General features: G+C 29.8%; 1 protein-coding gene across 2 annotated transcripts; it reads right to left on the bottom strand.

Annotated features, from left to right (window-relative positions):
* Positions 1-6,890: 6,890 nt before the first annotated feature.
* On the bottom strand, positions 6,891-10,637 carry LOC112707670 (flavin-containing monooxygenase FMO GS-OX-like 2). 2 transcript variants are annotated; one of them, XM_025759538.3, is made up of 6 exons: positions 9,695-10,637; positions 9,292-9,444; positions 8,446-8,528; positions 8,217-8,352; positions 7,950-8,123; positions 6,891-7,166 (listed from the first exon to the last, which is right to left on the bottom strand). In XM_025759538.3, exons 1-6 carry the CDS (start codon positions 10,289-10,291, stop codon positions 6,990-6,992), a joined length of 1,320 nt encoding a protein of 439 aa, XP_025615323.1. In that variant the 5' UTR covers positions 10,292-10,637; the 3' UTR covers positions 6,891-6,989. The 2 variants fall into 2 exon arrangements, with proteins under 2 accessions (XP_025615323.1, XP_025615324.1); XM_025759539.3 differs by having other exon boundaries at positions 9,310-9,444.
* Positions 10,638-15,380: the final 4,743 nt, after the last annotated feature.

Genomic DNA, 15,380 nt, shown 5'->3' with positions numbered 1-15,380 from the left:
ATCCGATTTTAGATCTTTTTTGTTGATCTCTAATTTTTCCAATTTGTTTATTTACGTCTTGTTCATTTATCAGGGCTATTTCAAGTTCTCCATTTGCGGATTGTATTTTTATTGGAGTTTCAATCTGAATTTTTCCATAATATATTATATTTTTTCTATTAAAGATTTCTTTTAAAGGGTTTTGTTTGTTAAAATTATCGTTAGGTTTAAGATCTAATTCTGTTTTTAAAATAGCTTGTTTTTCATTATCAAGTAAAGCAGTTAGCTTATAGTAATCAGATTCTTCAGTTATTTCTATATCTTCTAAATAATTCATAGCTTTAAAGAGATTGAGATAAAGATGTACCTTTCTGGAGAATGACCTTCTTTATTTATTGCTATTTTACAATATGTGTTTTGTTCTCCAGAGGGGAGATTTACAATTTGACTCCAGAGGGGAGTTAAACTAATTTTTCTAATGACTTTGGTGGTCAGACTTCAGAATCGCCTTGGCTTCTTCCTCTTTGCCCTCCTGGCTTGTGAGTACTTCTAGCCTCCTGCTTTCTGATTTCTGATTTCTAATACCTCTAACAAATGACTTAGCACTCTATTTATAATGGTTGGGTCTGATGGACAAGTCCCATCCTTACCCTTCTTATGACGTTATTGCTTACGTCATTGAGCAATAATTCGCACCAACTACATTATTGGTGCCTTGTGACGTAAGCGCTTACATCAATTAGGCAATAATGGTGAAGGATGACTCAGACGCACTGTCTCCTTCTTTTTCCATGTGAGTGGTCCCTACTTCGTTGTTACTTTCTTCGTCCATTTCTGGTGCGCACAGCTGGCACCTATGGTCTTCTTTGTCTTTTAGTAGAGTGCAAAGCCTCCTTTTTATCCCTTCTGAGAGCTTCTCCAGTAATCCAGAGAAATCGTAGAATGCTGATTCGAAATCTACTAACATTCTCATTTCCCTTGGTTCAATTTCATTCTTTTTGCTGGAGACAAGCAAAGTGTTTCTACTCTTGTAATTAATCATTGTTCTGGATTCTTTTGTTATCTTTTGAGACCTTTCGAAGACTCTTGCTAATGAGCTAGCAAGTCTTCCTTCATCATTGTAGACCATTAGATCCTGAATTTGATTTATTGGCTGGAAGTCTCCTGGGAAGACTGACATGAACACTACTTGGAATGCTGGGACTAGGCATTCTCCTTCTTCATTAAGGATTGGTTGACTGCTTGTGAATTTTAGGGATACGTCCCTTGGATTTTTGTTATCAACCATACTTTTGAATCTTTTTACTGCGTCAATGAATCCTGTAGGGAATTCGTTAATGATTTTTAAATTATCGAAGATTAAGATTGAATCAATTAACCCGTATTGGAAAAACTGATATGTGTCAGAGGGAGAGGCCTCTGGGAAAATTACCAGCTTTGTTAGCTGTTCTTTATTTACGGGATAATATCCCAAGACTGCTCTTTTATCTACAGTCCAATTTGTGATTTGGTTAAGAGTTTCTCCGAGATTGGATCTACAGACTCTTTTCTTTTCATTTATTTCAGCCCTTGTAGGAATATTTTTCATTAATCCAGTCCTTTGGGCTTGGGCTGTTCTTTGGATTTGGACTGGAGCTTTTTCTGCTCTTTTTAAAATTTGCTCTGGATGGAGCACTTCGTATTCTCTGAGGGATTCTTTTGCTTCTTCTATTGTCAAGAATCCTCCTTTGTGAATTGTTCTGGGTTGGTGAGTAAATGGGGCTGCTTTAGCCCAATCATCATAAACTCCTTTCATTGGGCCATTATAAATGACATAATATTTTTTGTCCTGAGTCAATTTTTTAATTATTTCTGCCAAAGTTTTATTTTCAGAAATTTTTTCAATTTTTGGTTGGTCCACCACGCTTAGCTGGCTGAACTCTGATGGTGTTGTCAACATTGGTATTGGAGCAGTTGTTACCTGCTGTGTTACTTTCATGGTTTCCATGGCTTTCTTAATGGATTGAATTTGAGCTCTTAGCTGCTGACAGTGATTGCACCTTTCAAGCTCTGTTTCAAGCTTTTGAATCTCTTGAATCATTGTGTTTGCAATGAACTCCATTCCCTTGTCAATGTATCTGCAATAATATTTTTATTTCCTTTAATGTACTCGATTTTTATCGGATATTGTAATAAAAACATTTGCCATCTTACCAGACGACCCTGATTATAATCAGCTTGTAAATTATATCTAATAAAACCTGTTAAATAACTTGAATCTGTTCGTAATGTAAATTCCTTTGGAAGTAAATCAATCCTCCATTTTTTAATAGTTTTTATTGCAGCAAAGGTCTCTTTTTCATGGGTAGTGTACCTTTGTTCCGTTGGTGTAAATTTTCCTGAAATATACCTGCATAGTAGTTCCTTTGAGGAATGTTTAGAATCTAGTGATTCTTTTTCTTTGTTCAAGCTTTTTATAGCTTTCTTAGCCTTCAGACAACCAGACCAAGTTTTATCTGAAGCATCTGTTTCTATTATTAAGTAGTCATCTTCTTCTGGAATATAAAGTTCTGGGAGATTTTTACATAAATCTTTAATCCTTTGTATTTGCAAGCTATCTTCTTCTTCCCATTTCCAGATCTTTTTTAAACTTATTTTTGAGAACAAGTTTTTAGTATATTCTGTTATATTTTTTAAAAATCCTTGATCAGAAATATAATTTATGCATCCTAAAAATCTTTGTAACTGTTTTCTATCTTCCATTTTATTAGGAAATAAATCTACTTTTTCCAAAACATTTGGTTGTAGTTTTAGTTTTCCTTCCTTAGACAGTATAAGTCCAAGAAATTCTATTTCTTGTCTTGCTATCTTTGCTTTCTTTTTACTAAGAACTAATCCTTTTTCTTTACATTTTTCTAAAACAATTAATAATTTTTGAAGATGATCTTCTTTATCTTGTTTTGTAAAGACTAATATATCATCAATATAAACTAAAACAAATTCATTTAAATCTTTTAGATTTTCTTCCATAAACCTTTGATAAATACCTGGGGCTTGTTTTAACCCAAAAGGTAGAACATTCCACTCATAGAGTAATACTCCTGTCGATTCTTTTGTTGGACAAGTAAAAGCAGTTAATTTCTTTGTTTCTTCGTCTAGACGGAGTTGCCAATATCCTGATTTTGCATCTAAAGATGAAAACCAAGTTGCTCCTTTGATTTTTTCTAGAATAGAATCCTTTCTTGGAAGTTTATGGGCATCCCCAATAGTTGCCTCATTCATTTTCTTATAGTTTATTACCATTCTTCTTTTTCCCCTTTTAATTTCGTTATTGTTTTCAACATAGAAAGCTGGGGCTGCATGAGGGCTTTTACTTAGCCTTATTATTCCTTTATCCAGAAGATCCTTACATTCTGATGAAAATTCTTCCTTATCTCTAGCTGAATAGGGAATTCTATTTGGAACATTTATTTCTTTTGTAGAATCTTTTAGTTTAATGCTTATTAATTCTCTGTTTGTATTTTTAATATATAAAGGATTTTCAGCACAAACTTCATTTAAAAGTTCTTCTATTTTGATTTCAAGATCATTTTTTGGAATTTTTATCTGGAAATATAGGTTCAAATAACATTCTTCTAATTTTGAAAATATTTTGAATTTTAAAATCTCGTTTATAGTAGTAGTCGGGATTTTAATAAGTTTTGCTTTTTGATTTATTGAAGAGTCATATGGAGCCTTTAAGACTATATATGTTAATTCTTGAATAAAAGGATGATATAATTTTAAGAAATTATTTCCTATAATCAAATCCATTCCGGAATTTAGCTTAAATATAGATGGAATAATAAATCTATAATTTTGAATAAATATTTCAACCATTTCTGCTTTTTGATCAATTTTATGTATCGATTTATCAGCTATTTTAATTCTCATTGGATTTTCCAACTTATTCCAGTTTAGTTTTATATTGGCGAAACATTGTGTTGCCCCTGTATCTATAAAGGCATTAATGAATTTTCCTGTTATTTTTACAGTAATAAATGTAGCACTATTACTCAGATTCCGAGTCTGTTTCTGAGACATACTCAAAAATGTATTCTAACTCATCGTCAGATTCTTCTAAAGGTTCCATAAAACAGGATTTTGCAATTTCTATTTGTTTAGTAAGATCTTTTTTATCTTTCTTTTTTGGACAGTTGTTTGCATAGTGCCCTTCTTCTTGGCAGAACCAACATTTGCAATTTTCTTTTTTATTCGGGCAATAGTTTTTTAGATTCTTATTTTTGTTGATACTTCTTTCCCTAAAATATCTCTTTTTTCTCCAATTTGGATAATATTTTCTTTTTCTAAAATGATATTTTCTTTTTCTTTGAAAATTTTTTCGAGGGCTATATTTTCTTAATCTTTTATCATAACCATATTTTTGAGGAATTTCCTCATTATCTTGGCAACAAATTCTGATTATGTTATTGAATCTTTTTTGAGTGGCTTCTTGCATGCAGCGTTCTTTTATTTCTTCTCTTATAGCGGAGGTTGCTCCTCCAAAATTATTTTCAAGTGTTCCTTTATTTATTTCTCTTATAAATCTTCCCATAATAAATTCATTAGCGGGATATGGTAATTTTGTTATATACATATCAAGATAATGATTTTTATCTTCTTCTTTTAATTTATAATAATGAATTCTATATTCACAAATATAGGATTCTATACTACATAGATCATATATTTGAATATTTGCCAGATGATTCTTTGCATCTTGATATTCTTTGTTAGAAATTTCTTGTCCATGAATTATAATGTTTTTTCCAAAAAATTCTTTGTATAGGACTGCCCCTATATATACGATTCTATCGTATGTTGTTGTTTTTGTTTTTAATTCTTCTAAAACTTTGCTACCTATTGACAGCATATAATCTTTTACGGTTCCTGTAGTGTGAAAACCCATGAAATTCCAAATATCTTCTCCCGTTAATTCATTAAATTTTGTATTAGTATATGCTTCTAGTAAGAAAGAATTTAACCAATTTTCGAAAATTTCTTTTTCGTTCTTTTTGCAATCTAAATTGAGTATTCTTTCCTTTTCTAGTTCCTGATTTTTGGGAACATATTTTGGTGGTATTTTTGTGTATTTTGAGTCTTTGGTTATAAATCCTTTTTTAAAAGCATAGTTTTCAAAACCTGTTTCCCATTTGAATTGATTATTTTTAGATGTTTCTGCTTCATCTTTTACTTGAACTGGAATTACTGGTTCCTCATCGCTTGAGTAGTCTAAAATAATTTCTTCATTTTCAAAATTTTCTGGTTCCTCTTCTATTTGAAGACCATGTTCTATAATATTATCTTCTTGAGCCATTTTTAATTGTTTAAAAAGCATTGTAACTTCTTCTAATTTTTCATCAATATTCATAGTCTTATGGGTGGTCTTACTTTTAGATCTTTTATATCAGTTAAATTTTGAGGTTTTTCTTCTTCTTTAGAGTTTTCTTTTTGAAAATGTTTATTTAGAATTTGTTCAATTTCATTTATTATATTAGGTTCTTGTTTTTCTTTATTTTTCTGAAATTTTATGGAAGCTAAAATTTCTTCTAACATATCTACAATAGAATTTAGTTGTGGATTAAAAGTGTGATGAAGATGTGGGTAATTATCTCCATGATAACATTTTTTAAAAATTTTGTGCGAAATATAAGTTTTTTCAGGTTTTTGAATTCCTTGAATAAAACTTAGGGTGAAATTAAGATTTTGAGAAAAATCATTTTGTATTGATTTTAAAAATTCAGTATCATTACAATTAACATTAGTTAAAATCATTAGCTTTTGATCTATTAATTGTGATAAATTAGATATTTCTTTTCTTAAATCTTCTAATCTACTAAGGTTTTTCATTAGACGACGCTTTTCTTTATTACGCTTTTTAAAAGTGTGGCTTTTTATAAAAAGTGTAGTTTAAGCAAAAATCTTTAAAATCTGTATGGATTTTGTCCTTTTGTGATCTGTACCTTAAAATTCTCCTTTTGTGAATTAATTCACAAGGTTATTTTACTGTGATTCAGCATCTTCACCGGTGTACTGTGGAGACGCACGGATCATGCATTCGAATCGAACTGATCAGTCCATCAATTTATTAAATTTCTAATTCGATCGATCCGAGTCTGATAATTATGCCATCAAAACTCTTCTTTAAAAATTAATACTACATGACTAATAAAATTTATTATTATTATTAAGTAATACTAAATTTTAAATTTAAATTTTAATAATATAAAAATAAAATATTAATTTAAAATATTAATATAAAGTATTGGCCTCTTAACAATTTTTTAGCTAATTCCCTAAAATATAGATCCTAATATCTTGTGCTTACTTACTTAGTTTACATTAGTATCAGATAAGAGCGTTTTGTCATTCTTGTTGTAATTGCAATCCTTAAAGGTAACATTTATTTTTAGCGATTGAAACTGAAATTTGAAAACTGTAATTTGATATTATATTTGATAGGCAGAGATTAAAATTAATTTTAATCTCGTGACACAAAAATTTAGTCTTTTCAATATTTATAGAAAATAGAAATATAAAAAATTAAAATTTTTGAAAATAAAAACTAAATCTTTAATAATATTTTTTAAAAAAATATCCTTGTTTAATTTTTTGAATTCTAAATTTATCCTTCAATTTTCTATATTTATTTTAAACTAAACATAATACTAAAATATAATTTAATTCAATATACATTTTATACCAAATATAATACAAAAATTTAATTTAGTCTCAAAGTCTATCGGTTTCTATCTTTCAAACGCAGCCAAAGAGACCGAAGACTACGAATGAAGTCCATTACTCAAATTTACGTAACTCCGTAAATCCGAAAAATCTTTAATTTAATTGATAATCGAAAGAATTTTTAGTAGATAAATAAAATGAGAGTTAAATTGTGTTTAAATTCTTTTAAATTGTTATTCAATTTCAAGAACTAAATTATACAAGGCACGATGTGATCGAAAAAGCACTATACCAAATTAACTTTCACTTTAAGAATGCAATTGCTTTGTTTTAATGATAGCATCCCAATAATGATCATTCCATTCGTCTCTAAACCCTCCATTCATTTCGAAGAAACTCTTAATGTTATGTGAATACATTGCATCCCTCCAATCCTCCAAAGGAGGTAGCCCAACTTGTTCTGCTAACCAATGTTTATAATCACGCTGCCAGAGCAATATATAAATAGATAAATTAAAACATGTAATATAGGTTATATAGCTAAATTAACTTCAAGAAATGTCATACTTAAAATTAATTAATAATAAGACACATTATTCCGCATTCAACTTGAATAGGGCCTACTCATTTATTTTAGAGGTAAAATACACAACAAAAATCATTTTTGATAACCTTTTGTTTGTATTCTTGTTGTCTTGATCCTTTGTTTTGCGCAAGAAAATTTACTCGCGAAAAAATAAATACCTAAATCTGATTTCTAGTGTGAATATAACATTTTGAGTAAAGTGACATAAATAAATTATTCTAAAAATTTATATTTTGCACAGACTAATTCTTAAAAAAATATTAATAAAATTTTTAAGAATAATAAATGTGGACAAGTTAGTTTAAATTAAGATATTTTACGTTAATTATAGAAATTAATTTAAAAGTACTGTATCTACATCTGTTATATTGAAGTATTTTATAAGTACTTTTTTTAGAGACTAATTTAAATTCTCAGAAATTTATTTATCATTTTACTCTAACATTTTTTATAATAAAAATATTATTTGTACACTAAAATCGGTCATTAAAATCAACTACCAATGTATTTATTATATATAAATATATGTATGAATTTAATTTATTTTCAATATATATTTATATTTTAATATATATTTTATATTCGTGGCTAATTTTTTTTTTGGATGACTATCGTGGCTAATTTTGATGTACAAATAACATAGTCATTTTTATAATAATGAGTAAAACAATTGTATGCAAACCTGAAATGAACCAAGGAAGTGAGTGAAGCGTTTGGGTAACCCATTTTCTTGCATGAATTGATAGTGTTGTTGAATGGATTTCATCATCTCCTCTTCTGTAGGCAACACAATTTTGCCAGATAGAATCCTTGCAACCCATTTTGCTTGTAACTCAGCAATCGGGAATACCGGATCCTGCCCACAGATTACTATAATTAATTATCCTTAATTGTTGACATTAAATATGTTAATATGATTGGAAAAAATGAAGGATTAGTGATAAACAACCAGATAAGTTAAACCAATGAAAGAGAGCCATGGCGCCAATGTTGGAGGAAACACATGCTTGTAAAGTGGCCCAACACGATTATCGTCAATGGTTACTACTCCATTCGTTTCAAGGAATGCTATCTGGTTCTTGTATCTGCCATGATTATTATTCCACAAATTAAAATTATCTTAGATAAATAGTAATTAATTAATATGGAATATCAAATGTCTAAATTTTTCAATGTACCCTGTGCAGTGGATTATGGAATCTGCATAAATAGTGACTTCATCTTCAAAAACAACCAAACCATCTTCATTTATACATTTGATCTGAGAAAAAGGATAAATTGAACATTCAAATTATTTTTTTTTTATTTTTTTAATCATGTATCATTGTCACTTTGTCACAATAACTAAAATCTAACATATTTTCTCCTTATAAATATGTATCTTAGATCTCTTTCAAATGGAGCATGACTTGACTAGTATTCTATCTTCATTAATAATAATATCTATTTTAAACAAAATATAAAATTACATGTGCTTCTAAAAAACCATAAAAATATTAACTTAATTGAAATGATATTTTGAGGTTAATTTTTTTTATGAAAGTGAGATAAGTAATATATTTTAAAAGAAGTGTTAGGAGTCAGTAATTTTTGTAATTTATAACCATTAAGTAGCTATTAATAATATTTTTAATAGTTTGAGATTTCATCCAATGGTGTGGGATTACTCACTTTTCTTTTGCTAGTTACATGTTGGTCAAAATTTAATAAAATTACTAATCCTCTAGACTTTTTCATATTTTAATATTATAATTTTTTGTGTTTTTTAAAATTGTAGAAGGAACTAAAATTGGAAAGTTCAATTTCTATACTTTGAATCTTTTATTTTTTCATATTTTCCAAAAATCGCAGGATCTAATTTTTGCATCCTAAATTAAACGTGTCATATTTAATATTAACACCACGACAATAACTCATAATCCAAAACAATACTAGTATCAACCTAATATTAAAAATAAAAAAAGTGTGTATTTTGTAGGTACTACTATATTTTATCAATAATAACCAACTAATAAGTCTCGTACCGTAGGATGAAATCGTACATTGCTAAAATCTTCCAACTTCACACCCTTCATAAGAGGATTTAGTTTGACTGATACATGAACTTCTTTTGCTACCAATGCAATTTCTCTTGAGATGTCAAAGGAAGTAGGCCCAAGTCCAATTAAAATCACAACCTGTTATACGCTTTTTTGGTTCAATTACTTTATACTAAACTAATTTACAAATTTTGAAAAAAGAATTTATAAATTGATAAATAGTATAAATTAACTAAAAAATATAAACTAATAATAATTGAAACTTCGACTATTTTATGTAACATAAAAAAAATTCTAAAAACAATAATAAAATTTAATTAAATTATTTAACTGTTCAAAAATTACCATTTGACCTGTTATGAGGTGGGAAAAAAAGGGAAAGACGAACCTGTCCTTGGAAAGGTTGAGGAACTCTGTAGTTATGGCAATGCATCTGAAACCCACGCCAATTCTCAATTCCCGATACCTCCGCCACCCTCGGCACCACGTTATGACCAGAGCACACAGCCACCGAGTCAAACACCTCCTGACTCACTGAGTCACCACCACCGTAACTCGCCCTCGACTCAACCACCCACCCCTCCTCCACTTTCTTCACCTTCACCACCTCGGTCTCAAACCGAGTCAACTCATTAATCCCGAACTCGTCCGCGAACTCCTCCAGGAACCGCAGAACCTCTTCGTGGCACGGAAAAGTTCTTGGATCGCCCCTTTCCACGCGACGAAAGGGGTAATCCAAGAATCCCATCAATGGCCGCGGGAGATTCGTGCGGAGAGAACGGTAGAGGCTGCTGTGGACAATTTCTCGGGTCGGGTCGAGGCTTAGCGGATCGGATTCTGTTTTGGGGTTGTATAGCCACGTGCCTCCCACGCGCGAGCTCTTCTCGAAAACGACGACGTTGTGGGCTTCTCGTTTGAGCTCGCGTGCTGCTACAAGACCTGAGACGCCGGCTCCTATCACCGCTACTTTCACGGAACGAGACATTGCGTTGACTACAAACTCAAAAGGTAGCACTTTGAAGGTTTTTGTGACTTTGAAACCGTGGACCAGATCTCAGGTTCAACCACCATTTCTTTCGTTAGTGCTGCTTGAATTATTAAACAAAAAGAAGGGAAAGGTTTTTGTTTAATATTCCCAGGGGAAAGGTAGTTTTGGTTTTGGATTTCAAAAAATGTGAGTTGGATAAATCCTATCCTATAACATGCCATGGTTATTCAGTAGTGAAATTCCTCCTTTATGTTCATTTTGAATTTCTATTAAGATATTAATATTTTTATTCTTTACTCATCATAGACCTTTATTATCATACCTCTCTTATATGAAACCATTTTTATTATATTCCATATCTTATAATCGTGTCAAATTTTTTTATCCTATTTTTAAACTTGCTTCGCATATGTATACATTTCTGTGACATTTCAATTTTTATAAATTTGAATAAGAGGGAATTTTTTCATTTTCTGTTTTAGCTTTTTTTTCTTCCTCGCCAAAATTTTTTTTAAAAAATTCTTTCATTTTTCTTCTTCATTCACTTATTTTTTGTTCGTTAGTTTTTATTGGTCTCTTTCATTCATTTTCTTGAGACACACTCCTACTGTTAGGTGAAAACACAAAGTTTTGTAGAAAATCTGTCTCAATCACAGATTCGTAATGCTTTGCGATGACGAATTATGTATATTTTTTATTATATATTTAATCTAATGTATATTTTTTAATTTTGGTAATATTTAAAATATTGTTGTTGTTATGTATATGCGTTTTTATTTGATATATGGCTGTTCATGCAGAAAAGTTAGAACTTCATTGTTGTTGTTGGAAATCTATTTCTAATTCACCAAAAAGTCTTAACTTCTTTTCCTTTTATATTCAATTTACTTACAATATACAAAATCAAATGAGATTTTTTATTTCAATGTACGATCAAAAGGTTGGACCTTCTTTCACAATAGAACTTAGTTGGAGGAGTTTTACATCGTCAAAAATTTTTTTTAGCAGGAGAGAGTGTAGATTTTGTCTTCAACATGGCATAATTAAAAGGAGTAAGGTCAAATTTGATGTCCTTATTGATGAAATCAATGAATTTAAAAGTTTTTAAGTATTTAGTATTTATTAACATTTTCTCTTCTATCAAACACTAGATCCTTTTAATTATTTATTATGCAGTTAATTTGTTTATATTTCTCATTATTTTTTCTACTTATATATATAATGGATATATTTATTTGAATATAGTAGTCTAATTATCATGCTTATTATTTTCTTCTTTATTAATTTATGTTTTTTTATTAATTTTTCTTCTAGAATACTTTATACATAAATTTTTGTTGTATTTTTATATGGTATCCAAGTTTTTACTATAAAATTGTTGTATTCTAATTATCAGATGATTCTGTGCAGCTATATGATAATTTGTTAACTGATAAAATTTTAAACTAAATCATACTCATGTAATCAGCTTCAAAATTTCTCTTATATCATATGTAACGGTAATTTATATACTATTGAAAAATCATATAATCCTTATAATATATTTATAGTTTTTTACGTCTTTTTTCAATAAATATATAACTATTTGTATAAATGTATCATCCTGTATGTCTAAACATAGAGTGAATTATTATTATTCAATGCACCCAAACCATATATCCATTAATATTGAGCTTGCTACGATAACTCAAATTTATATTCTTAAACACAATTTAACACTTTCATATCGTATATAATTTTTTTGGTATTAATCACAATTATATATTTAGTTGTTTCTTTAAAGTATTGGATTACTTTCAGTGACTTCTCATTCATTTTACACATAAAATAATTCAATCAATATTTCGGCATTTATTTTATACTAATTTATTTTAATGAATTTGTACTCCACTTGATAATTTAACTTTTCTCTAAATCATACATTTTTATTTCTCTAAATCATACATTTTTATTTTTTTTCACTGTTCTATAACAGTACATAGTACTCAATTCTTTATCTACTTTACTATTCACATCATTATTTTTTTGTTTTTATATTTATTTACATGTGTCACTTAAATTCGTACATTCTATTTGGTTTAATTTTTTTTTATGTGTACAATATCATTACTCATGATTTCAATTATTTATCATGATTTTTTTTCAACCAATATCTTAATTGTATATCATGATTATATCTATGTTCTTCTTCATTATTATTAATTTTTTTTGTGAAAGTACATTATAAATATTGCCTTCCTTCAATTTATTTTACCACATCAAAACAACTCTTTTAGTACTATCACAAAATTAGCTTGATTATATTTTTTTATTATTTTTTTTAAATTTTAAACAATAACTTCATCTTTCGATTTGCTAAAGGATATTAAAACTGCTCACCAAAGTCAAAACGACAGGATAAATGTTAGAGTTTTAAAATTGTGATCAATCTCACCAAACAATCTAAAATTATTATAGAACACTCGTACATATGCTATTAACATAAAAACACTTTTATAATGAATACTTTTTATTAAACTTACTATACCAGTGTATGGCACGGGACAATTCATTAGTTGTTTTTATAATTAAGTTTAATTAAATTTTTTTTATATAAATGCTATTTGTATATTAGTAATGGGATAAAACACATTATCAAACCAAACATCAGCCAATATTATCCGAAAATCCCAACATAAAAAAATGTTATACGAATGTCCTCGTACATATATTTATATAAATCGAATTGGTTAAATTTAATTTATACATTATAGTATTAAATCGAATCAACATGATTCGAATTAGTAGGGAACATTGTAAATCGAATTTAATTTATACATTATAGTACTAAATCGAATCAACATGTATTTTATATTAATTTTAAACATGCAAACCAAAAAAATATTAATTTTAAACATAAATATCAATACAAAAATATCTCTTATTTTTTTTTTACTAAAAATAGGAATACTCGAACCCACGACCTGTAACACCATACCACGCAGACATTTATACCTAGGATGTAAAACAAAAGTGGCGAGACACTATAACCTCTTTAAATAAAATATAAATACGTATAATAGTCAAAGGAAGGTAGTATACTAGAAGTCTTGAAAAATAGATAAAACGAATCGCAAAATTTAAAAGCGCAACTCTGATAAATAACGTCATTTGCGTAAGACAAAATTATTGTTCTTAAAAACACACACATGTGTGTGTGAGAGATGCCTAGCGAGATGTCTCTCAAAATACAACATTGTATGGAATGAGAACGGGAAATTCTCAGCATGGTAAAGGTGTCACGCACATAAGATATAAGGTCTTGAGAATGCCAGAGGTAATCCTAGAACGCCGACACTCATATTATAAGACTTAAAGAACTAAAACAAAAATCATAAAGTAGGATGGTTTTCTAAGGATTCTAACTAAACCAGACCTTAAAACTTGACTAAACTCCCTAACTTCCCGTTTTTCTTCCGATTCTCCAACACCAGTGGTACCGCACAAACAAACAAGCAAGCAAGGGAAAACACAAACAACTAGTATACAAGTACTGCAATTAGCGAATATAACAATTAACATAATAAGTTCACTTAGACGTTCTCAATTAATGCACAAATAAGCAAGCAAACAATATGCACATGATGCATGCCTATCCTATGGATGATGAGTCTCATCTGTCGGTTATCAAGCCAACCCGACAAGTCTGGCTGTTAAGTGTCCGGCCACCTCACGTAGAGTCAACAAAGTATCGAGTCTCAACCTGGAACACGTGGTGGTAAGCCACGGTACTTTACCCAGAAAAACTTGTATATCAGATAATCATTTCACATTCATTCATTACTTACTCATCATATAATTGCACTTTTATACATAACTCATCATAACCCAGAGCAAGTGGGGCGAAACCACAACCCTTGTGTCTACCCGCGGAGTCTCTATACTAACCAACCTGGAGCAAGTGGGGCGGAACCACAACCCTTGCGTCTACCCAAGAGATACATTCTCATATGCCCAGGAAGAACAAAGGAGGGGATCCTAACCTCCCACCATCTCACTGAGGGCGATTTTACAATACTAGAAGGAACAAGGAAGGGGATTCTCACCTTCTACCATCTCATTGGGTCGCACTTTCAAGAAAGAGTACTCAGATGTAACATTTATTTATATATATATATTCACCCTACCTCTTCATACCTAAATCATCACTTCACAAACTTTTTTCATCTCCATGTTACTACTTATTCCTAAACCCTAAACCCATATATATATATATTCACCATACCTCTTCATACCTAAATCATCACTTCACAAACTTTTTTCATCTCCATGTTACCACTTATTCCTAACTTCATCTCATTACTAGGCTTACTAACAACATCTAGGGTGAAAGGAATAAAAATAGAGGTTTAGAGGATCCAAAATTAAGCTTTAAAACACAAAACTCATTTGTTAAAAATAGGAGTCACGCGTACGCATAGGAGTGCATTACTGAAAAGTTAAGCATACGTGTGGGCATGCATTTTGGCTCATTTTGCGTACGTAACCTCCTTTGCGCGCACACATGCGTGTCAAACATAAATGCATGGTCGCGTAAAAGAGATTCGCGTACGCAGAACTCCCAGGTCACACGTACACGTGGGCCTACGTTTTATAAAAATTTTTTGCTAAGCCTGAAAACTTGTGGAATTTCAATTTTGAATCTCAAACTTTCAACGCACACAATTTTTTTGTTTTAAATCATTTTTCTTCCGTTTTTCGAATGACGTAAACTTCATGGACCCAATTTTTATATAAAATATATTTGAAATAATTTGATGGTTCGAAAGCTCACCGAAATTTGGCCAAAAGTCAATTTTACACAAAAATCCCTCACCTCTATTTTCATTAACAATCCACTCAAACCTCAACATTTTACATATATAATTCACCACAATTCAACACTTTTGATTTCATTGTCTTCATAGTTGCTTAAATGGTACTTATAGCTCAGAGAATATTTTCATAATTTCTCGTTGAAGCATGAATAAAAATGTGATCTTCTATTACGTTGAGATTAGGAATGGCAGCGGAATGGGTTTTTGCCCTATCTTAACCTATTGATCCA

This window comes from Arachis hypogaea, chromosome 8 (assembly GCF_003086295.3).
Source record: "Arachis hypogaea cultivar Tifrunner chromosome 8, arahy.Tifrunner.gnm2.J5K5, whole genome shotgun sequence".
Classification (NCBI taxonomy): domain Eukaryota; kingdom Viridiplantae; phylum Streptophyta; class Magnoliopsida; order Fabales; family Fabaceae; genus Arachis; species Arachis hypogaea.
This window is presented reverse-complemented; position numbering and strand designations above follow the sequence as displayed.

Bases quoted from the DNA above. Each gene is read 5' to 3' on its own strand.
- LOC112707670 (XM_025759538.3), bottom strand. From the start codon at position 10,291: ATGTCTCGTTCCGTGAAAGTAGCGGTGATAGGAGCCGGCGTCTCAGGT. The intron at 8,529-9,291 runs GTACGAGACTTA...CCTTTTTCTCAG, and splicing joins ATGTACGATTTCATCCTACG to ATCAAATGTATAAATGAAGA. The intron at 7,167-7,949 runs GTTTGCATACAA...TTGCTCTGGCAG, and splicing joins ACTTCCTTGGTTCATTTCAG to CGTGATTATAAACATTGGTT.